At 47.9% G+C, this 24108-nt stretch overlaps 2 protein-coding genes across 8 annotated transcripts in view; one reads left to right on the top strand and one right to left on the bottom strand.

Moving 5' to 3' along the window:
* Positions 1–1841, bottom strand: part of CCT6B (chaperonin containing TCP1 subunit 6B) — a 71913-nt gene extending 70072 nt beyond the window's left edge. Inside the window, exon 1 of one of the 2 annotated variants that reach the window (XM_074188932.1) lies at positions 1057–1841. In XM_074188932.1, coding sequence (XP_074045033.1) covers positions 1057–1097 — 41 coding nt within the window. In that variant the 5' untranslated portion in view covers positions 1098–1841. The remainder of the gene's footprint in view (positions 1–1056) is intronic. The other variant, XM_074188934.1, reaches the window with a different exon arrangement.
* Positions 1583–22338, top strand: LIG3 (DNA ligase 3). Of its 6 annotated transcripts, none has more exons than XM_074188926.1 (20): positions 1583–1721; positions 5451–6004; positions 6600–6740; positions 10937–11128; positions 11375–11526; positions 11671–11837; positions 11979–12056; positions 12305–12473; positions 14169–14324; positions 15239–15370; positions 15755–15834; positions 17279–17366; positions 17733–17810; positions 18152–18275; positions 18638–18780; positions 19087–19161; positions 19242–19388; positions 20086–20278; positions 20876–20967; positions 21646–22338. In XM_074188926.1, the coding sequence occupies exons 2-20, from the start codon at positions 5455–5457 to the stop codon at positions 21877–21879; spliced, it is 2991 nt and encodes a 996-aa protein (XP_074045027.1). In that variant the 5' UTR covers positions 1583–1721; positions 5451–5454; the 3' UTR covers positions 21880–22338. The 6 variants fall into 6 exon arrangements, with proteins under 6 accessions (XP_074045027.1, XP_074045032.1, XP_074045031.1 ...); XM_074188930.1 differs by lacking the exon at positions 21646–22338 and adding an exon at positions 21151–21268 and having other exon boundaries at positions 1584–1721; XM_074188927.1 differs by lacking the exon at positions 1583–1721 and adding an exon at positions 1860–2160.
* Positions 22339–24108: the final 1770 nt, after the last annotated feature.

Here is a 24108-nt window from a genome sequence, read left to right as displayed (position 1 = left end):
ATCTAATATAATAATATGGGATATGATTATAAACATAATCTAATATAATAATATGGGATATGATTATAAATGTATAACCTATACTAATATGGGACATGATTATAAATGCATAACCTATACTAATAATAATATGGGATATGACTATAAATGTATAACCTATACTACTACTACTAATAATAATAATATGGGATATGATTATAAATGTATAACCTATACTACTACTAATATGGAATATGACTATAAATGTATAACCTATATTAATAATAGTATAATATGGGATATGATTATAATCTATGCTAATAATATAATATGGGATATAATTATAAATGTATAATCTGTACTATAATAATATGGGATATGACTATAAATATATAACCTATACTAATAATAATATAATATGGGATATGATTATAAATGTATAATCTATACTATAATAATATGGGATATGACTATAAATGTATAAACTATACTAATAATATAATATGGGCTATGATTATAAATGTATAACCTATACTAATAATAATATGGGATATGATTATAAATGTATAACTTATACTAATTATAATATGGGATGCGATTATAAATGCATAAATTATACTAATAATATGGGATGTGATTATAAATGTATAACCTATACTAATATAATAATATGGGATATGGTCATCTATATCAGATTACTCACTGTCAAGGGGGGAGGGGAAGGAGAAAAATGTAGAACTCAAAGTCTTATAAAAAAAGAATGTTGAAAACTATCTTTGCATAATAAATTTAAATTAAAAAACTAAATCAAGTCCTGATTTGGAGCATTTCCAAGATAAAAAGGCTCATCCTACTAAAAAGGGGATGGCTCCAATACACTCCGCCTATCCCTCAGCTTTCCCTCTCTATCTTATCAAGGCTTAGCGTGGAAAGTGACAGACACCCCTTCTTGGTCCCCCATCTGCAGATGGATGACTTCAGGGCAGAAAGCATTAAGGGCTCCTTTCAGATGAACTTGACAGCAAACAAGCAGAGTTAAAACGTTTGCGAAATATTACATTTATCCTGGCACAATACCGGTATTGACAGATAATGATGCGTGTTCGGCCCCCCTGCATTCTTCCACTGGGCTTTTTTAGGTTTTTGCAAGGCAGTGGGGTTCGGCGGCTTGGCCCAGGCCACACAGCCGGGTCAGGAGGAGTGTCTGAGGCCGGTCTGCACTCGGGTCCTGCCGCCTCCAGGTGCTCCAGGCCAGGCGCCCCCCGGCCGCCCCCCGGGCCTGGGGAGGGGCGGGCCCCTGCTCTCTCCGGGGTAGGAGTCCGGGAGAGCGTGCGGGGCCCGGCGCGGGCCCCAGGCCTGCCCTCGCGGAGCTCCGGGGCCCCCTCGGCTCGGAGGAAAGGCGCTCCAGGGGCCCCGGGCTGGTTTCTTGAGGTGACGTAAAAACAAGACGTGGCCCCCAAAGCCGCGAGGGAAGGCTCCCGCTTCGCCCCGTCCCGGCCTTCGGCGGCCCCCGAGCGGCGGGGCCTCCCTTCCGGAGCCCCGGGGGGCGGGCCCCGGCCTGCGGATTGGCTCTCGCGCTTAGCACCGCCCCGCGCCCTCCCGCGCCTGCGCCCCGTCGCCGCGTCCGAGGACCCGGATTGAGAGCGATTGTAGTCTCCAGCCCTGCTGCCGGGAGGCCTTGGCTCGGACTCGGCCGACTCATCCGGGGCTCCGGGGCCGGAGCCGAGGCACAGATGAGACAGGTGAGGGGGGGAGGGGAGGGGAGGAGGCCGGCGGCCCCGGGGGGCCTGGCCCCCGCTATCTGCCCCCCGTGCCGCCGCCTCCACGTGGCACCCCGCCCCCCACGCAGCCCCTCGGGCCGCGCCCCCGACGGTTGGCCGGCCCGGCCCCCCGTGCGCCCACTGCCCGCGAGACCCCGCCCCCCATTGTGGACGCCCACCCCGGGCTGCCCCGCAGCTTCGCCCCCTCGGAAGCCTCCGTCGGACCCCCCTGCCCCGAGTCTTCCTCATGCGCCCCAAGGCGGCAGGCCCGGTGCCCGCCGCCCGGGGCGGCCTCGGGGGTGCCCCGGGGCTCCCGCCTCCCGCCGTTGGAGGGGTTCAGCCGCTGGCCGTCTGACTCCCCGCAAGCCCGGCCTCGGAACGCAAAAAAGTTTGGCTAGAAACCCCCCGGGAAAGCCTTGGGGTAAGAAAAGCCCGAAGTGGCGGCGCCCGGGGCCCTCCGGGGCCTCGGCCGACTTGGGGCTCCCCGGGGCCCAGCGGGCCGGACCTGGGAAGGTGCCCACCTGAGGAGCATCCGCCTGCTCTGGAGCTCCAAATGGGCGAGTGCCAGGACCCGAGTCTCACATGGATTATCAGACTTTTACCATCTGAAAAGTTGTTGTAAATGGAACAAAAAGTCTTCCGATGGATTTGCCTTAGGATTTCATAAAGGTTTCTTCCGATTTGGTTTGCGGTTGATTGTAGGTTTTGACACTTTTGCTGTAAATGCTTCTGGCTTCCCCTTCACTACCCTGTACCAACGTTTTACACTTGGATACTTGCTGAGCTTTAACCAGCCTTTAAATGTACCGGGAAAACTGCAATTTAAGTTAATCCTTTTTGAATAATTGTTAATAAAAAGGTAAAGTTATATCACAAGTCACTTATTTTTCAAGGATTAGATAAAGCATTAAGTGGTGAAGATCTAAACTAAAAATTTAGAAGTCTAGGTTCTAATTATAGCTCCGCTGTCCCCCTTGGCACTTTCAGGCAAGTTACAACTTGGACCTCAGTTTCCTCCTCTGCAAAATTAGGGGTTGAGTAGTTAGAAAAACTAGCTCTTTCCAACTCTAACATTCTTTAATTCTATGAAATTTGTGACAACTAGCACTTTATTGAATAATGGTATAATCACTTTTTAAAAAGACAGTTAAGGATCTTGCAGTGCCTAAGAATCATCATTATGAACATCAGATGTTACTATATGAGATCATTTGTTAAGTAAACAAGTTTTTTTTCTATATTGGGTTTTTTTTAAAAAGATTGCCTGTATTAACAATGAATCGAACACATATTAAACACCTGCTGTTGGAGATTCAAAAGCAAAAATGTCATAGTCCCTGCCCTCAGAAATCTTACATCTTACAGGTACTGTTAAAGTTGTTGCCATGATCTGCAAATGAATTTAAGTGAAGGAGGACTGTGCAAAGTCACCAGCCTCACTTTTTCCTCCAGAGCCAACTGGTTCCATGACCAGAGATGGATCAGGATGAATGGAGATGGTCTTGGATGCAGGGAGACCTTGACTTTTTTAAGCTAAGGTCTTTACCAGCTCTTAGTCTGACTGAGGCAAGGCTCATTCAGTGATTAAGGCTAGGTAAGAAAGAAATGAGACCCCAAAAGAGGCCTGCCTCTTTTACCTAGTTAAAAAAAAAATCAAATAATTTTTTTGTTTTGACCAGAAACCCGAAGGGTCTTCCTTTCCTAGACTGACCTATTTAAATATACGAAAGTAGATTAAAGGTGTTGGGTTGGAGGAGGAGGATGGGGGGTGGAGATTGTAATTGAGTGGAATCAGACAGTGACTAGGTGGGACCTGGACTTTAGAGGAAATCATTAGCATTTGTATGGAACTATGTTGAATGGTAAACCCCAGAGATAAAGTTTTGGAGTAATTAATATTAGAGTAGCTAAAAAGAAATTGATGATTTGATGATGGTTGGTGATTTTTCTAGCTAACCAAAAATACCACCCCCCCCCTGCCCCCCCCCCCCCCCCCCCCCCCCCGCAGTGAAGACACTGAATGAATTAAATATTTTTTGAAAGGGAATGCCCCTGACAAGTGGCATTGAGAACTTGGCTTAAGCATGAGGCTTGGCCACCTCCAGCATTCTGGACAGGGGAATCCAACTCCATCCAGACCATTCTGGTTGTTTTTTCCTTAATGAGCCCAGTTGCCCTACACTCTAATGGAGGGATACAAGGACAGGAGCTCATTTTCTTGGAGCAAGAACTCTGCAAGTCTGCTGGAAGAAGCTGGAAGTAAGGTCTCTTAGCTGGTTGGGGTCTCAACCAAGATTGAAGGGCATGGGCTTGAGGGTTAAGGACAATCAAGCCATGTCCTTCAGAAATTGACTTTTTATTAGGACTGACCCTTAAATAAGGAAATAAAAGAAAATCCTGGATCCTAATCTAATAATTGATTACTAATATATTAACAAAATAATACTGTCTCTTAGAGTATTGATTTGACTGGGGAGACTAGGCTATAGCAATAGTTCCTTTAAGAGATGATGAAAGACCTGAACCAGGATGAGTAGTTTTGGGGGATGGAGAGAAGACAAATGTGAGAGATATGGTAGAGACAGAAATAGCAAGATTTGGTAAGTAGTTATGTGGGATGAGGGAGAGGAGTTGAGCATGATACCAAAGTTTTGAAACCTGGGTAACTCTCAGAATAGTTTTTCTTTCAGCAAAAATGGGAAAGTTTGGAAGAGGGGTAGGGGTTTGGGAGGATAGATGAGTTCTATTTTGGAAATGTTGAGTTTACAATGCTTACAGGACATTTAGTTCCAAATGTCCTATTTTTTTAATGTGGGACTGGATCTCAGGAGAGAGATTAGGGCTGGATGTTTATGGTTCAGAGTCACCTGCATAGAGATATTAATTATATCCATGGGAGTTGATGAGGTCACTGAATATAGAGAGAAGACAAGGAGGATCAAGACAGAGTTTTTATATTTACTACCATTAGGGGACTTTAATTATGGAAAATGATCTAACAAAAGAAAAACAGATCTGAAGGAGAACCTCAAAAGAACAGCATCACAAAATCCTAGAAAAGATTATCTCTGGAGGAGAGTGTAGTCTACCATGCCAGAATTTTCAGAGAGCTCCAGAAAGATTAATAATAAGAAAAGTTCATCAACTTTGGCAATTAGGAGTTCTTTGAATGAACAGTCTCAATTAAATAATAAAGGCCTGAAACCAGATTATAAAAGTTTGAGAAAAGGAAAGAAAAGTAGACAGCTTTTTCTAGGAGTTTGGCTGATAAAAAGAGGAGAGATAAAGAATTATAACTAGAAGGGATGGAAGAGTTCAGTGAACATTTTTTTAAGAACTGACCTAGAGAGAATTTGAAGATAAGAGACTAGAAGACGTGATTGGGAGGCAGTTAACTGACAGGAGATAGAGAGGCTCCCTCCTTGGTGAGAAATAAAGATGGAGATAATGAGAGTTGAAGATTCTGGGAGGAGAGAGAGCTCATGGAGAACAGCCTCAGTTTTCTCAGGAAAGAATGAAGTTGAGATCCTGAACTAAGGGCAGGGCAGTCCTGGGGCTTAAGGAGAGAAGAGCTCAGGAACAGTTACTGGACACAGGAAAACAGAAAAAGAGTTGAGAGGAGCTTCCTGCAGTGTAGATTGTTGTGTCAGGACAATGCCTTTGTTTCTAGAACCTGACAACAGGGTTCTCATGTCGATTCTTCCCCTACAGCTGTATGCTGGTGGGTGTGGCCAGCCTCTTCCAGCAGACTTTCGGAGTTCTTGGCCGAAGATCGGCATCACATCTGCTCCACGAACGGTTACTCTGGCAGCTGAGTAGCCCACTCTCTACTGTACCAGGAGCTGCTCGCCTCCATGGGTCCTGGCTCTTTGTGAGGAAGCAACCTCTCTGGTTCAAGGGGGATATCCCAGGACCATGCACTGCCCGCTCTGCCTTCCTGCCAGTGTCCTGTGGGGGGTTCTGCAGCAGCACTTCTGAGATGGCTGAACAGCGATATTGTGTGGACTATGCCAAGCGCAGCACAGCTGGCTGCAAGAAATGCAAGGAAAAGATAGTGAAGGGTGTGTGCCGGATAGGCAAAGTGGTACCCAACCCCTTCTCGGAGTCTGGGGGTGACATGAAGGAATGGTACCACATTAAGTGCATGTTTGAGAAGCTGCAGCGGGCCCGGGCTTCCACCAAGAAAATTGAGGACCTGACCGAACTGGAGGGCTGGGAAGAATTGCAGGACCCAGAGAAGGATCAGATCAGTGAGCACATCGCAGGTGAGGCATGGGAAAGGCTGGGGGCCTTCTGGCAGCACTTGGGGGTTGGAGGGAGGGGGCAGGGTGACTTCAATACAGCTTACAGTTGAATGACCACCAAGCCTTCCCATGGGCCTTAGGAAGGAGCAAGCCTTCCAGACTGCCCCCCTCCTCTTTCACACAAGGTTGTCAGGAGCTCTTAGCCTTTCCTTGTGATCTAGTTTGGGAATTTTCAATCTCTTTCTGCTGTTTTAACATACTGCTTATTGAGAAAAAGTCCATTCTCTGACCTGTCCTCTGGACAAGTCTCTTCACCTCTTAGAGCCTCAGGCAGCTCTCAGCTTATAAGAGGCTTTAGAGGGATTCCCAAGGTGCCCCTCTCATTCACTTGAGGAATGCTGGGAGACCTAGCTGCTGATGGGGTGACACCAGCCCAGAGCCAACTGAATTTCTATCTCCCTAGGGATGTCCTAAAAGATGGAAGAAGTTGGGGATGGTGGCGATTGGCTTGGAATTTGAATGAATAAAGTTTTACTATCAACTTGACGTGATTCCCCCTCAGAGTCTCCCAATCTTTGTCCCATCCCCTCATGGCTTTCTTTTGGGTGTCTGGCAGCCCTCTCCTCCAAGGCAGTGAGCACACCCACAAAGAAAGCCACTGTCCAGGCCAAGCTGACGCCCACCGGCCAGGTGGTTTCCCCGCACAAAGGAACCTCACCGATGAACACCAACCCCCGGAAGTTCTCTGGTTTCACAGGTAAGAGAGCGGCCTTGAGGCTTCAGGCTGGGTATATCTGAAGTATGGGCTTTGGAAGGTGGACGTGTTCAGTGAGCCCTGATGAACCTGGCCCTTCCCTAGCAGTGGCACACCCTGCTGATCTCCACCTGTGCAGTGAGCAGGGTCTGTGGCATGGAAGGAAGACCCAGTGATCCTCTTTTTGTCAGTCCTTTTGCTTGTAAATTTGTAACCTGTTGGAAAGTCCAGGCATGAGCAAGTTGTACTCTAGTTTTGTTCTAATGAATGTGTTGCTAGAAATCCTATTCCTCACTTCTAGGCCCTGGAGACATCTCAAAGTTGACTTCATTATACAACCCTATCTATTTTCCTACTTTTACTTTCTTTTGTCTGATGGTTTGTTGTTTGTTTTGTTTTGTTTTTTTAAATTAGTTTCTCATTATTTTTAAAATTTTGAATTCTAAATTCTGTTCCTCCCAAGCACTCCTCCCTAACCATCATGAAGGTAAGTAATGTCAGTTATATTTGTGAAATCATACAAAATATTTCCCTAGCCATGTGACCAAAAAAAAGCATTAAAAATAAAGTAAGTGAAAATATGTACTCCGGTCTGTACTCAGAGTTCATCAGTTCTTTCTCTGGAGGACAGCATTTTTTTTATCAAGGGTGCTTTGGAGCTACTACAGATCATTGTCTTGATCAAGGTAGTCAGGTCTTCCAGAGTTTATCATCCTTACAAAATTGCTGTTATTATATACGATGTTTTGCAAGTTTTGCTCACTTCACTTTTTTGTTTTGTTTTTAATATTTTATTTTTCCAATCACATATTATGATTGTATTTAAACATTCATCCATTTGCACATTTATAAGTTCCACATTTTTCTCCCATCTTCCCTTCCCTCCAGTACGGTAAAAGTTTATATTTGTGTTCAGCACATTTACATATTAATCATTTTGTGCTAGAGGAATTAGGATCAAAGGAAAAGAAAGAAAACCATGAGATAGGAAGGAAAAACATAGGAGAAGTTTTAGAAAAGTAACCATAGTATACATTCAGAGTCTGTGGTTTGGGGATTTTTTGTTATTTTTGCTCTGGTTGTGTTTGGCATTGTTCATAGCTTGTCTCCCAGGTTTGTCCTAGCTCTGAACCACTGGGAGGAACTGCCTCCCTCCCATTTGGTCATCTCACAGTGTTGTTATTAAGCTCACTTCACTTTGCATAAATTCAAAGACGTCCTCCCAAGTTTTTCTGAAACTCTCTCCTCATCATTTCTTCTAGTGTGATAGTATCCCACACAATCACGCCACTATTTATTCAGCCTTTCCCCAGGAATGGGCATTCCCTCAATTTCTAGTTCTTTACCACCACAAAGAGAGTTGTTCTAAATATTTTACACATAAGGGCCCTTTTTCCTTTTTGATCTCTTGAGATACACAGACCTTAGCAACGCTGTTACTGTGATCTTGGCTCTTCATTGTACCCCACAGACTCTCCCTAGTCCCCCAGGGGAAGTGCAATACCTCAGAGTTGTCTTAATTTGCATTTTTCTGTAGTGATCTAGAAGACTTTTTATGTGACTATTGATTAGCATTGCTTTCTACTGCTGAAAACTTCCAGTTCATATCCTTTGACCTCTTAATCAATTGGGGAATTGCTTTTCTTTTATAAATTTGGCTCAGTTCACAAAATATTTGAGAAATAAGGCCTTAGCAGAGAAACTTGCTGCAAAATTTCCCCATTTCCTGCTTTCCTTGTAATTGTGTCTGCATTGCTTCTGTTTGTGGAAAAAATTTTAATTGCATGTATTCAAAATTACCCACTTTACTTTCCATGATCCTCTTTTTTAATCATACACTCTTCCTTTATCCATATTCTTCCTTTATCTGGCAAACGAATTTCCATGCGCCCCTTTTTATCTTTTCTTGGTATATGGTGTGAGATGTTGGTCTTTACCTCAGTTCTGCCAGACTGCTTTTCTATTTTCCCAACAAATTTGGTCTAAAGCTGGCGTCTTTGGGTTTATCAAACAATAGATTACTATGGTCATTTACAGTAACATATTATATATCTAATCTATTCTGCTATCAAATTGCCACTTTGTAATAGTCTGAATGTTACTTCTAGGCCATCTGATGACTTTTTTGTAACAACTTGAATATTTGAAGAGGTAAAGGATAATTGTTTCTTGTTAGCAAAGCAAAAAAATTACAAATTTATCTTCTACCCTTTTCTTAGCTACATTGTAAATAACATATAAATCAGGTAAATTATTTTAAAATTTTGTTACAGGGACTAGGGAATGTCTTTGTGGTACAGTTGAAAAGAGTCAAGAAGAATCAGAAGATCTAAATTGAAAGCCCAGTTCTGCTCTTTTCTCTTTTAATTTTTTTTTTTTTAGATTTTTCAAGGCAATGGGGTTAAGTGGCTTCCCCAAGGCCACACAACTAGGTAATTATTAAGTGTCTGAAGTCAGAGTTGAACCCAGGTACTCCTGACTCCAAGGCCAGTGCTCTATCCACTGTACCACCTAGCTGCCCCACTCGCTCTTATATCTTTATATAATCCATTAGGCCTCTATAAAATAAGAGGTCCAGCCTAGATGATTTCCAAAATTCTTTATAAATTTTAATTCCACTACCCTGTTACTTCCTTATGCTGGGATCAGTAAAATACTATCACAACTTTAAAAAATAGCCTGTTTTAGACAAAAGCTGATTTTGTAATGGGATTTTTAGCTGTGCTTCTGGGCCATGATAGAATATAGAGGAGAGATGAAGACCAGTCATGCTGGGAAATAGAATGAGAGGAATTTAGTATTTATACTGAGGAGCCCCCATTTACCCTGAAATGTAGCTGAGCATCAGCCTTAAAGTTTGTTCCTCAACTTCCTCTGTCCCTTTGAGGGATGCTCTTTGGAACAGTAACTCTAGGGATTAACAGATCATCAGTACCCTTTCACAGTGAGCTCCTCATGGTCTTCAGACTCCTGTATCTCTTCCTTTTCCTTCTCTTCTCCACACAACCTCCACATGACCATTCTGACTGTGGCCAGAAGCTCCTTGTGGACCAGAGTTGTCTGGGTTTATGCCCCTAGTCTTAGCAGTCCTCGACAAATAATTGGTGATCGGTCAGTGCTTGATTCTTGATTCATTAGTCTTTGACTCCTCCTCTTCCCACAGCCAGTCACGTTCTGTATCTACAGTTTTTCCATCCATCCCCCTGCCGCTGTCCTAGAATCACCTCTCTTCTGTCCACTCTAGAATTGCTGATGGTACTTTATAGTATAATACTTCAAAGGACTAGTCTTGAATCAGTCCACAAGTATTTATTAATTGTCTCCTTATGCGTCCTTAGGCACTGTGGCTAGAGATACAGAGTTTACCATTCTAAGGGGGAGATCATAAGGTCATTGATATGATAGACTTAGAAAGCAGTATAACACAGAGTAGTTCAGGGAGGTACCAGGCTATTGGTGAGACCAAGGCTTTATAGAAAAGCCTAGGCTAGACCTTTGTCTTGAGAGGTTTTGGAAAGTATTGACCTTCCCGGCATGGAGATAGCTCCCCAGCTCTACTCTCTTCCAATCCAAGCCCACCTTCACTCCATTGCTAACCAGACCATTCATTCATAGTGCTCCATTGCTCAAAAACCTCCTCTTTCTCCCTCTTCAGTCCCAACCAAAGGCCCTTGTATTCAGAGCTCCCTCTAGTCTGATGCTGCCCTCCCGCTCTAGGATCATGGGAATAGCAACACTGCCACTCGTCCAGCCCACCCGCATTGCCATTACTGATATTACCTGTACCCAGACTGTTGTGTCTCTCTTCTACCTTCTCCTTTCCTTTGTTCATTCCCCCATTCCTTTCTGTTTATTGAAATCTTCCCTTTAAAAAGACCCCTTGAATGTCTCCTCCTCCATTCTATGAAACATCCCCAGGCAGGAATCTGTCCTTACCTTCAGTCTCTCATGGTTTTAAACCTCTCTTAAAGCCCTCAGTACTGGTATCTATGTTTTACATCCCTTTGTAGGTAGTGTGCTTCATGAAGGAAAGCATATCACATTTAATTTTTTATATCTCAGTTCCTGCCATATAGAAGGAATTGAATAAATATCCCCATTGATAAATGGGCCTGGACTTATTGCTGGTGAGGTTAGTCTTGGAGAAGGGAAGGCAGTAATCTTTTCTTCTTCTTTCTTTTCTTTACATTTCCCAACAGCCAAGCCAGGCATCTCCAAGGGACCCTCCCCCAATCCCACGCCCACCCTGTCAGCCAGGAAGTGTGATCCAAAGCACAAGGACTGTTTGTTGCGGGAATTCCGGAAGCTGTGTGCTATGGTGGCTGACAAGCCCAGCTACAACGTGAAGACCCAGATCATCCAGGACTTCCTGCACAAAGGATCAGGCGGGGGTGAGACTCGAGCTCCTCGAGCCCTACTCCCTGCCTTCAGTCCAAAGAATACACTCGGCCACATCTCCTCTAGCCTTGCATTGTGGCGGTGAAGCCCAAAGGACAGATTCCAAAGCAGATGTCTCCCAGTCTGTCCCAGAGACCTCATCTTCCTAGATCCATGCCTTCCTTCTCAGAATCACCTTTTTTTTTCTCCTTTGAAGGAAGTTCCATTTTTCATGAGGAATTCCTTTTTTCCTATCCCAGATGGTTTCCATGGCGATGTGTACCTGACAGTGAAGCTCCTCCTGCCAGGTGTGATCAAGAGTGTTTACAACCTGAATGACAAACAGATTGTGAAACTTTTCAGTCGGATTTTTAACTGCAGTCAGGATGACATGGTCCGGGACTTAGAGCAGGTCAGTGTACAGGGAGAGGGACAGGGTGACTTGTCTGAAGAAATGAGGCTTTGTACTTGGAGAATTTGGGGTGATGGCTGCAGATGCCTCCTGTTTCTTGGTCTCATCAGTGAACTGGTGTGGTATTTTGATTTCTGGAGACAGGGAGATGTGTCAGAGACAGTACGGGTGTTCTTCGAGCAAAGCCAGTCCTTCCCCCCGGCAGCCAAGAGCCTTCTCACCATACAAGAAGTAGATGAGTTCCTTCTAAAATTGTCCAAGCTCACAAAAGAAGACGATCAGCAAAATGTGCTCCAGGACATTGCCTCCAGGTGAGGACCCAGCCCTGGGTAGTGGGTGACCAGCTGAGGGCTGGACCGAGGCTGGAGAGCTGAGGTCACCAGAGAATTTGGCCCTCTGAAGGTTGGCACCACACAGAGGGAGAAATCGGCTTTCCTCATTCTTCCCCTCAGGTGTACTGCCAACGACCTGAAGTGTATCATCAGACTCATCAAGCACGACCTCAAGATGAATTCAGGCGCTAAGCACGTGTGCGTATCAAGTTTTCTGCCTCATGGGCACCACAGAAGTAGCAGCACGGAGAGGGTTTGACCACTAGGCCCTTCCCTGGAACAAGCTGCATTTGCCCTGGGCTGCCTTATTCATACATTCTGGGGTGGACCCTGTTACCACAGGGAGTGGCCCCAAGTGGCCCAAGATGGTCCTATTAGTCCAGGATGCCAGCTGTCATTGCTGAAAGTAACTGCTTTGGGGATCTTTGTCTCCGTTCTTTGGGCAGGCTGGACGCCCTGGATCCTAATGCCTATGAAGCTTTCAAGGCCTCGCGGAACCTCCAAGATGTGGTGGAGCGCGTCCTGGCAAATCAGCAAGAGTCTGAGAAGGCCCCAGGCATGAAGCGGACGCTCAGCGTCCAGGCAGCTCTCATGACCCCTGTGCAGCCCATGCTGGTGAGGAAAACCCTCTTTCCTGGCTCCTCTGGTCTCCCTGCTGCCCGACCTTGCCCCTGCCCCACCAAGACCTTCCATCCATGGAGTTGGTGGGGAGGTGGGGAGGCAAGAGTGACTTTCCCATTCGATCCTCCCAGCTGAGAGAGACAGAGCCTTGGTGTTGGGGTTGGGAAACTTGGGGGTTTGTCTTCACTCTACCCAATCACTTGGGTGACCTTGGATAAATCCCTGCTCTGAGGCTTCTCTCCTCTCTGCTATGAGGGTTGAACCAAATATTCAGGAAGGGTCCTTCCAGGCCATATCCTCTGGGATGCCCTCAAGCACCAATGTGGTGTGGACCCAGGGATACCGAAGGTCCTTGGAGCCCTGGGCTTCCTGTCTGCCAGCTCCTTTTTATTCCAGAGAGTTCTCTCTTCCACACGAGGGCTCTTTGCTCCACAGAGCTTATTTTCAGTGTCTCCTCCTTTCATGGACAGGAGATTTCCTTTGTGGTCTTCTGCTTCACTCTAATTCCCTTTTACAGACCCAGCAGAGATGCAGGCAGGCACCATCACAGGCCCTCAAGCTTGGCACTTGGCCAGGGGATGCTGGTGGGGTGCCCTGGCCTCCTTAGAAATTGAGGGAGATTTTGTTTTTCCCTTTCCTGTGTAGGGCTTCTTACTTTGGGGCGGGGAGGAAAGGAAGGGGAGCTGATTTGGGGCCAGGAGGCCTGTGGCCCCCTACCTCCCTGAAGTGGGGGAGGCCAGTGGGACCTTGGGGCTAGTGTCAGGACATCCCCAGCTCAGACAGAGTGACTGTGGGCTCTCTCTTCGGAAATGTCAGCCATTCCAAGGGTTTTGCCACCTCAGGATCTATTCTAGATCTACTTTCTGCCAGTTGAGGAGCCTAAGGGCTGCCCTGAGACCCTGCCCCACCATTAGTTGATTAAAGAGGGAAACGTGGTGGCTGGCAGCAGGCAGGCAGGCAGAGCCATTCACCAATGTGCTTGGGTCACAGCGGTGATCCTCAAGCCTGTCCTACCCTACGGGGCCTCCGCTTCCCCTGGCCCTGTCGGCTCCATCTGATCTCATCAGCATCCACTCCCAGGTGTAGAGATTGGCCCTTTGCATTAGGGTCACCAGCAGGAGCCCGGGGCTCTTCCTGGCAGGTATCCTGAGTTTAGAGAAGATGGTTGGGGGGGACCAAATGGCCTGATCACAGAGCTTCCTGGCCACTCTGGTGTTCATTGGGTACTTTACCCAAGAGGATGGAGCCAGCATCTCCAGGTAGAGGCAGGCTTTTTTTTTTAAATTACTTTCTAATATATTAAAAATGATTAAATGACATTTCAATATTCCTGAAAACTCATTTATGTAAAGTGTATGTGGTGACTGCTGAAGGATAAACTAGTATCTATTAAATCAAACTCCAGCATTAAAGTGACCCTAAGTTTATGGAAGGCATGTCGGGGTCCTGCCATGTTGGAGATCTAAAGGACAAGCCTCTCACCAACCACACATCTTGGGTTAGCCACCAGGATCTGGGTTTCGTTTGGTTTTGTTTGTGCTTTAATTTTTACTGCAGCAAATATCCTGAGGGAGACTGGTGACCACTGGTGACTGGGTCCAGCCCCACAGAGAAGAATCATCAATCTTCTGAAATAGCAGATGAATCAAGTCAGCTCTCTCCCTGACCACTCTCCCTTCCTTTCACCAGGCCGAGGCCTGCAAATCCATTGATTATGCAATGAAGAAGTGCCCCAACGGGATGTTCTCTGAGATCAAGTATGACGGGGAGCGGGTGCAGGTGCATAAGAAGGGGGATCAGTTCAGCTATTTCAGCCGAAGCCTCAAGCCTGTCCTGCCTCACAAAGTAAGTGCCCTCTGGGGCCTCCACTTCCCCTGGCCCTGTTGGCTCCAACTGATCTCGTCAACATCTGTTCCCAAGTGTAGGGATTGGCCCTTTGCACTAGGAGCACCAGCAGGAGCCCGGGGCTCTTCCTGGCAGGCATACTGAGTTTAGAGAAGATGGTTGGGGGGACCAAATGGCCTCATCACAGAGTTTCCCAGGCACTTTGGTGTTGGTTGGGTACCTTACCCGAGAGGACGGAGCCAGCATCTCTGGGTGGAAGCGTTTCCCTTTGCCTTCTCCCTCTGCTATCTGATGAACCTTCATCATGTAATGAAGAAAGGGTTCACAGCTCACCTCAGTACAGGGTGCTCCCCTAAGGGTCTTGGCCACGGTGGGCCAGCACTGTGGGCCCCCCATCTGGGGGAGTCTTGACAGCATGTGCTGCTTTGACAGTAAGGCAAGAGACCCAGGAGAAGCTCATTGAGGCTCCACCCATTGTGGGTCTGGCTCTGCTTGTGCCAGAGCTCCCTTCCATCCTCATCCCATCTGGCCATCCCGGCCCCTGCTTGGATTAGACGCCCCCTTTCCTGGTTCACACTTAGCTAGTCTGCTCCTGTGCCCAATTACACATGGCCATGGGCCCAGAGCCTTTGGGAGGGCTTCCCTCTCCATCTGACTCTCTTCCATGCTCAGTGATGAGGACTGAGGCTAAGCAGAGAAACCAGCTTGAGAACTGGACGTTACAATACTAAATGAAATGTCTGAATCAAGCAAAGTATAAATAAACCTTGCCTTTCATTTGTTAATTTTTCTCCTTCCCCTTCCCATAAATCTCTGCTCCTGAGGGGGGCTGCTGGTGACCAGCACATCCTATTCCAGCCCCCGCACTGTCCCAACTCTGCATGTTCTATACTCAACTGCCTTTCTGCCTCCAGGTGGCCCATTTTAAGGACTACATCCCTCAGGCCTTCCCAGGGGGCCAGAGCATGATCCTGGATGCCGAGGTTCTTCTGATCGACACCAAAACGAGCAGACCTTTGCCCTTTGGGACTTTGGGGGTTCATAAGGTATAATGTGGGGAGCACATCGGACCTTGGGTGTGCACTGACACAGGCATCTTTTGTTGGCATCCATTTGGGGGAGAAGGCTTTGTGGTGAGCAGGATTTCACTTTGTTGATAAAATGACTTTGAAGTCATCCCTCGGTTCATAAATAGTAACCACTTGGCTTTTCTCTGAAAAAAGGAAGTAAAAGTTGGGAGTCGAATCCTTGTGTCAGCATCAGCCTAGCAGGATGTGGGTGGTGACCTTGTGGCAGTGGCCTCTCCGGGGGTTTCCCTGTGGGCACCCAGTGCCTGCTTCTGGCCCACAGGTGTCAGGTGCCATATTCTGTGAGGGGCAGGCCAGCTGGTAAGCCTGCCAGCCTCAGGTCATCTTGAATTCCCTTTTCAGAAAGCCGCTTTCCAAGATGCCAATGTGTGCTTATTTGTGTTTGACTGCATCTATTTCAACGACATCAGCCTGATGGACAGGTGGGCATGATTGTCCGGCTTTAGTTCTGAAGGAATGGGGTGGGATTGGATTTCTAGAACCTGTAACCCATGGGGAAAAACTGGAGCCTTGGAGAGATGTTCACATGCCAGCCCCTCACCAGGCCCCCAGGGCTTGGGGAAGCTTGTCTCTCCAAAGCCAAACCAACCTGGAATTCTCTGCCACAGAGAAGGGAGGCAGGAGGAGGTAGAAGGCTTTTGGAAATCACTGGCCTTGAGGTGGGCAGGGTGTTGGATAGTCATGAGACCTCACAGGAGCTGACTGTAGACTCCATCCTCACAACTTAGGAATGCAGGGGACAGGTCATGTGCCTGGAAAGTAGTCTGAGGAAGGCACCAAGCTGTAGTGGAAAGAGTCTGAGCTTTGAAGAGCTGAGTTCAAGTCCTGCTTCTTACTCTCCTCACTTTGTCACCTGAGCAGTCAGGGTGAACTGCTTAATCATGGTTTGGAGGGACAGGATATGGAGCCTTCAAGTGGTAGCTCAGTCCAGACTGCTGGGAAGGTGAGGGGTCTGCCCTCGGCACCATCGGCCCATACTTCTTGCTCCTGTTTTCATATCCTTGGATGCAGAACATCCTGGGAAAAGCACACCAGAGAGAAAGGGGACTGGCCTTTAGGCTTACCCAAGGACTCCTTCAGCTCATGGACATTAGGTCCGATGCCTTTTGCCTAATCCAGTCTGCTGTCCTGCCTAGGGAGCCGCTTAATCTCTGTCCGAGAGGTTGAGGAATACACTTCAGAATCATCTTCAAGTTTATGCCAGACTTTTTTTTTTTAAAGCCTGATTGAAAAAGAGACCAGTCCTCCCATGAGTCTTTGGGACAAAAATGACATGTGATCACAGTCTTATCTATCTCATAGCTCTGCTGCCTCGCACATCAGAATTAACTTTTGCGCAATGTATGATCAAATCATCTGGAGAACCAGGCCTGCCTTTTTTAATAAGCAGCTTGCTAACATGTCATCTTGAATTTGCTATTCCTTTTCTTCCATTGGATCCTACCCTGAGCAGTCTCCAGGCTGACGGCTGTATTCCTTTTTCTGTTTTTTTTAATTACATGCAAAAGTAGTTTTCTACATTCATCCTTTTGCAAGCTTTTGAGTTCCACATTTTTCCACCACCTTCCCCTTCCACTCCCTCCCTATAGCAGCAAACAATCTTATATAGGTCATATGGACAGTTGTGTTTTAACATATTTCCATATTGTTATACTCATATAACCTGTATCAGATTGCTTTCTGTAAGGAGGAGGGAGGCAGGAAGGGAGGGAAAAATGTAAAACTTAAAACCTCACAAAAAATGATTATTGACAACTACCATGCATGTTGTTGGAAAAACAAATGAAATATTTAAAAGAAAAAAATCTATTTCTACATTATGGACAACTGAAGGCTGGCCTAACCCCCCTCTTGGGCCTCCTGCAGGCCATTGTGTGAACGGCGGAAGTTTCTCCACGACAACATGGTTGAAATCCCCAATCGGATCCTCTTCTCCGAAATGAAGCATGTCACGGTGAGTAGGAGCCTTCCTTAGAGCCATCTTGCCCAGCATGGAGTTGGGTTTCATGGACAGCAGCTCCTTCTGAATGACCGGAGAGGTTATCTTTATTTTGTCTGATTCTATTTTGGTTTCCAATCTATTGATTTATAATTTCTCACTGAAGAATGGAGATGTTCAATGGCATGAACTGTGTGACCTTGAAACTCCATATAGGCAACTGGTCATTTGGATGCTGGAAAAATAGGAGAGCTGGGCAGGGGTGAGGGAAGCCAGGAGCCTTTTAATCCAGTGTTCTCAAGTTAGAAAGGAAACAGAAAGCCTTCACAAACTTTCTGCCCACAAAGTGATGCAAATGAATATTCCTGTTGTGCCCTCCAGAGAGCTTCAGACCTGGCTGATATGATCAACCGAGTGATCCGGGAAGGGCTGGAAGGACTGGTGCTAAAAGATGTGAAGGTGAGGTGCTACTTTCTGCCAGAGGTTTCTGGTTCCTTCAGCTGCCTGTGACCCCCATCTCCATCCTTGCCAGCCTGGCATCATGGCAAACCTCCTGAGTGTGTTACCTATCTGTCTATGAAGGCAATACCTCATAGGATTAAGTAGGAAGGTATGTCAATATAATCTTTTAACTATAAAATCTATAGAAATGAGCCAGAGTAGGGAGTGACACCTCGGAGGGTAACTGTAATACAGCCTCATATGGAGCCCCATGGGTCTTCTATGTCAGACATCTCAGGGGATGCTCCTTTGCCTGGTACATGGCCCACAACATTTTGAATCCTCCTGGCCTTCCTCAGGGCACCTATGAGCCGGGGAAGCGGCACTGGCTAAAAGTGAAGAAGGACTACCTGAATGAGGGGGCCATGGCTGACACAGCAGATCTGGTGGTCCTGGGGGCCTTCTATGGGCAAGGGAACAAAGGTTAGTCTGAGCAGAACCGGGAAGTAGCAGGTGCTGGGGGCATGCTGAAGGCCATTTGGGGAGGGGTCTTGGCTGCAATGAGGGCTATTTCCTGGCCTGCCAGAGCCCCTTGCACCCTGTTGGGCCTTAACGTTTGATGCTTCTGCCTGGGCTCCATCTCAGTCCTCTTCTAAGCTTCAATAGAAGGGAGGAACAGTTTGGGAAAAACTACTCCCTTACTGGAGTAGGACAGGACTCAGAAATTCAAGCCCAGTGACAGAGAGGCGACAGTAAACTGACCTGGCCAGTTGGGCATCCTTGGTCCCTAGGCATGGGTCCTCTCTCAGGACTGGCCCCTCTGCTCTCATCCTTCCTCTCTTTAGGTGGCATGATGTCCATTTTCCTGATGGGCTGCTATGACCCCAGCAGCCAGAAGTGGTGCACAGTCACCAAGTGTTCCGGGGGCCATGACGACGCCACCCTTGCTCGCCTGCAAGACGAGCTGGACATGGTGAAGATCAGCAAGGTAGTGGGAGACACACCAGGGCCAGAGCCGTCATTCATCAGACCAATCAAAGCGGTTCCATCTGCTGCAGATGGCAGATGTTGGCTTCCACCTCCTCTAACAATATGCTATAGGGGGCCATCTCTCACGGGAAGGGAAGAGGAGGTGTGGAGCTCACCCTGTGAGATGAAGGCCAAGCCTCTTCCCCTCCTGTCTTGACTTTTCCTCCACTGCTTCCTCTCTTGAATAAATTCCCAAGTAAAATGATCGACCTCCCTGAGGATGGGGGGCTCCCAATAACCCGCCTCTTTAATCTTGACTTCCTAGGATCCCAATAAGATTCCTAGCTGGCTGAAAATCAACAAGAACTACTACCCGGATTTCATTGTCCCAGATCCAAAGGTACTGCTCTGTCCACTGTCCCCCACCCCAGGCTGCACTGGAAAGGGGTTTCTTCCCTTACTGACTCCCTCCCTCTGCAGAAAGCTCCAGTCTGGGAGATCACGGGGGCAGAATTCTCCAAGGCGGAGGCCCATACAGCTGATGGCATCTCCATCCGTTTCCCCCGCTGTACCCGAATTCGAGATGATAAAGATTGGAAGTCTGCCACCAACCTCCCACAGCTTAAGGTACCAGGGCTCCCCATGCCCCCTCTTCTAGCCAGTGCGCTTGTGCTTTGGCATGGCCTGCCCCTAACAGCCTCGTCCCGGAGAACACAGCCTCAGCCACTCTCCTCGACTTCATAAAGGGAGCAGGGAATTGCAGGTTCCTTCCATCTGAGTAAGAGGAGGAGGGTCAACATGGTGGGGGGGGTGCTTCATGTGCCTCTTTAGGAAAGGGCTTCTTGCAATGGATCTGCAGGGGCCTGTGGGATCTGGAAGCCACGGCATAAAGAAGGCCTTCCCAAGATGCCTCAGGCACAGGGACTGAACTAGGTCAACAATGAGTGCCAGAGCCTGGCTAGGAGCTGCAGGCAGAATCTGCCAGTCTAGACTGCACCGGGTCAGAGCAGGAGCAGAGGAGAGTATTGTTTTGCACGTGTCGGCTTAGAGCAGCGGCAAGCTGCTTGGATCCTGAGACAAACTCCTACAATGCTCCATTTAAGGGAGGGGCAGCTCAGGCATGAAGCAGAATGGAGAAGCCCAGCTCTTGTGGCTGCCATGCACCCTTCTGTTGTCTCCCCCATGGACGAGGCCTTCCCAAGCCAAGGAGGAGCTAGGCTGCTTTCCATGGATGATGCACTGGCTGCCACCTGGGCCTTCCCCCACCAGTTACAGATGGGATCACAATGGGGTGATCAGCAGCCTCGGGGTCCTCTCTCCTCAGGAGCTGTACCAGCTTTCCAAGGAAAAGGCTGACTTCACAGTGGTGGCCGCAGATGAGGGGAGCTCTGTGACAAGCAGCAGCAGTGGAGAGAATGATGGCACCTCTCAAAGAGCCTCCAAAGTATCCCCCAGTAAGACCCCTGCCCAAGCCAGAAAGGTCAAGAGAAAGGCGAATAGCCCCCCGAGTAAAGCAGGTAAGAGGGCTGCTGAGGGAGGCCGGAGTGGCATAGGGCAAGGCTAAGCAGAAACTAGAATACCTGCATTTATGTGGCAGATGCATCATGTGACATTTCAACCACCTCCAGAGCCTGGGTGGTGGGCGGGATTGCCCAAAGTGGCCCAGCTGGCCTTGGAGTTGAACCGGGTCTGCTGGGGGCCCAGAGCTCAGGTCCTCTTGGCTTCCTCATCTATGTTCATAGACATCTGGGTGGGGAAAATAGATGAAGCAGCCCGGATCCCCAGGGAAGCTGGGTATGCTCTCTCTCCATTCCTCAGCACCCGTTTTTGTGAAAGCGTCTGCCACCAGGAAGGGGAGGGGGCAGTGCCAGGCTTTTGACACTTAGTAGGTTAGGCTCTGTGAAATCTTTAAAAAATGTATTTTGAGAACTGTTTTAGTATGATTCATTTCCAATGTATTCTGATGCATTTTATTTTGTGCGCTGTTTTCCCATATTCTGAAGAAGCCAGTGGGCAAGGGTCCAATGCACAAGAGGGTCAGAACCCCTGCCCGAGACCTCTGGTACTCCCACTAGTCTCAGCACCACCTGCCATCCCCCTTCTCTTCCTTATAGACAACAAACCAGCCATGAGACCTTCCCCTGGGAAAGTGGAAAAGAAAGCGTTAAAAAGGAAGGCACCTGAGGAAGACACAAACCAAAAGAAGGTGATGCCCGGGAACCAGGGCCGGGTTGGGGGGGTGTTGCTAGGAGGGGAAGGGTTCTCGTCCTCCTTGGGCTGTCCCATGGCCTGGCCTTCCTGTCACACACGTGGGCCTCGTTGGAAGGAATAGAACAAGCCTTGAAGGTCCCCAAAGGTCAGGACTCAGGACACTCTTGTTGCCTTGCAGAGGAGACTGGTTGGAGAGCAGAGAGCAAGGCGAGGTGTGCGAGCAGGCAGGAAGTGGCGCAGCCAGGCTCGCAGCCATTTAACCAGTTGTGATTGACATTAAAGGGCCTGTGACTGTGTGTGGAGGTGCATGTGTGAGGCCAGAGGCAGAGGGGGTCCCGAGCCCTAACCCCTCCCTGATGGCCCATCCTCAGGAACTCCCTCTGGGCCCTGCCCAGGGGAATGCCACTTGGGCAGGTTGACATCGTCACCGCCCTTTGGGGCAGCGGGTCCTTCCCTTCCCTCCTCTGCACCTTTTAGGGCAGAAGGAGACTTCCCTTGACCTAGAGGAGCTCGGCCCCTGGCTCCTCTACTCCCTCCACTCCTCTCGGGGTCCAGAGCCCCTGCAGTAGTGCTGCCTTCCAGGCCCTTGTCCAGAGGTGCTGCCTCACAGGGGCCTCTCTCGCCCAAATCTTAATTCCTTTTCTTCCACCGCCTGGGACTGTTGTGTTTACAGACGCTGCTGGACATCTTCACGGGTGTGCGGCTCTACCTGCCACCCTCCACGCAGGATTTCAGCCAGCTGCGCCGCTACTTTGTGGCATTTGATGGGGATCTGGTCCAAGAGTTTGACACGGCCTCAGCTACGCATATGGTGGGCAGTGGGGACAAGAACCCCGGGGCCCAGCAGGTTTCCCCTGAATGGATCTGGGCATGTATCCGAAAGAGGAGATTGGTGGCACCGTGCTAGGGCTCAGGGCCGTGCTGCTGGTGACCCCAGGCCCACCCCTGGAGTGCTGCAGGAAGCAGACCAGCAGACACTGGATGAGAGGGAGGAAGGAGGGGAGCGGGCTTTAGATCCCTTCCCTATCTGGGTGCTGGTTTGGTCTTTTTTTCTTTTTCTTGTTTTTGTCTAAAAAGCCTGGCTGTTTTTATAAATCTGATCCTGAGTGGCTTCACCCTTCTGCCTGGTTTCTGTCCTGGTGCTCCTAGGCAGAAGAGCAGAGGAAATGGAGGAAGGGGCTCAAAGGGCAGAGGGCCTTCTGCTCTTGCCTGGCGGGTCCCACTCAGTATTTTTTTAAAGGTATTTCAAGATTGTCCTTCAAAATACTTTTTTTAAAAACAGAAAATGAAGATGTGTGGCCAGGCCCATCTTTTTCAGGTGGGATCAGTTTTTAAAAGATTAGCAGAATAAACTATGAACAATGGCTCTGTTGTGTCATTAAGACATCTCTACTGGGGGTGGGGGGAGGCTTGGGGCTTGGTTTATTTCTCTGGTTCCCTGTTTGTCCTTTCTTATGGGAGAACTACTCCTAAGCCTCTCCTAATGCATCCCCATCCTGGGCCAGCTGCCTAACCTCACTGTCTCCTTTTCTTTAACTGTAAAAATGAGAATAATAGCATCAACCTCCCAGATAATATGATAAACCATAAAATAGTTGCTTATCCCAAGGAATTCTACTTGACAGTTTTCTTCTACCAATGAATGCCCAGCACCGGAAGGTTCTGTGTCCCTGGGAAAGCCCAAAAGACAAAACAGAACAAGCCAAACATGCAACCCCACCATTTTTCCACTTCGGGTGGGGGGCTTTTTAAACACTGCCTCTTTTTTTTTTTTAAAGATTCCCCTGGAGCAGCTAGGTGGCCCCTTGGAGTCAGGAGGACCCGAGTTCAAATTCTGCCTCAGACACTTAATTACCTAGCTGTGTGGCCTTGGGCAAGCCACTCAACCCCATTGCCTGGCAAAAACAAACTTCTTTCTCCAGCTGTTTGACCACTCCCTGGTCTGTCTCAGAGGCCTCCACATGCTGCTACGGCACAAGGCAGTGACAAGTAAAGGACTGAGGGCTCCACTATTCCAAAGCCCCAGAGCAAGCACCTTTGTGGCTCATCTCCGCCCTCTCCCCGGAGGAGGAGGATCCTTGTCCTAAAGATTGACACATACATTTGTTTCTGACTCGACTTTCTCAGGAAGCCGGGCCAGTCTTTTCCATTCTGTGCCCCAGAATACTATGGGATAAAGTGAACTGGAAGTCAAAGGCCATCAGAGTCCAATCCCCTACCCCATTTTAACAAGGCCCATGGTAAGAGGGTACAGGTAGCAAGTCGGGATTCCGCTCTCTACATTAGCCCGAAGCATGTGATGCTTGCCTTATGTTTGACCTTTGACCACATTTTGGACACACAGCCAGGCGGGTTCCCCATGTCATTGCCCTTCTGGATCATTTCAGGTGTCATTAGTACACCTACCTGGGAGTGGAAATCTGTGAGCCTGCTGACGGGGATGCTTTGTGTTCTACCTTGCTCCTCCTGAGCCCTTTTAATCTAGTTCATGACCGAGGTCTGCTTTAGAAACGACTCCAGGCTTTGCTTCGGTGTGGACAGAACTCTGGTCCCCTTTAGCCTTTCAATAAAGTAACAAGTATGAATGAAAAATAACTGCCTAAAATCCAACATCTAAAGTTGTTGGGGTTCTGATGGCTTCAACCTGCAACTGCTCATTCTGTGATATTAATATGTTCCTTATTGAGCTAATTCATTTGAAAAGGGGGAATGATGCTGTAAAACTGCAAGGAGGAACATGCTTTGAAACCTCATGGTGCCATCGTATAATGTGAGCTGTCAGCACCTGGAGGTTTGTCATTTACAAAGAGTGGGGTGGCCAGGTGGCACCATACTGGATAGAGCACTGGCCTAGAGGCAGGAAGACTCTCCTTCCCAGGTTCAAAAATCTGGCATTGGACAGTGTGCGTAAATCACACAATTTGCCTCAGTTTCCTCATCTGTTCAAATGAGCTGAAGGCAAGGCAAACCCTTTCAATATCTGCCAAGAAAATCTCAAATGGGGATAGTGGAAGAAGTGTTCCCATTTAAGAGTTAAGAAAGCCAGGCTTAGGGAAGTTAATTGACATACCCATGGCCACAATGTCAGAGAATCTGGACTCCAGTGCCCTTCCCTTGCTCTCATGCCACACAAGTT

Source organism: Macrotis lagotis, chromosome 5, assembly GCF_037893015.1.
Source record: "Macrotis lagotis isolate mMagLag1 chromosome 5, bilby.v1.9.chrom.fasta, whole genome shotgun sequence".
NCBI lineage: Eukaryota > Metazoa > Chordata > Mammalia > Peramelemorphia > Peramelidae > Macrotis > Macrotis lagotis.
Note: the sequence above shows the minus strand (reverse complement) of the source record. Positions and strands in the feature narration are given on the sequence as shown.

Coding starts and splice junctions, on each gene's coding strand:
- LIG3 (XM_074188926.1), top strand. CDS start 5,455: ATGCTGGTGGGTGTGGCCAGCCTCTTCCAGCAGACTTTCGGAGTTCTT. Junction 11,838..11,978: donor CTCCAGGACATTGCCTCCAG/GTGAGGACCCAG, acceptor TCTTCCCCTCAG/GTGTACTGCCAACGACCTGA. Junction 15,835..17,278: donor GACATCAGCCTGATGGACAG/GTGGGCATGATT, acceptor GGCCTCCTGCAG/GCCATTGTGTGAACGGCGGA.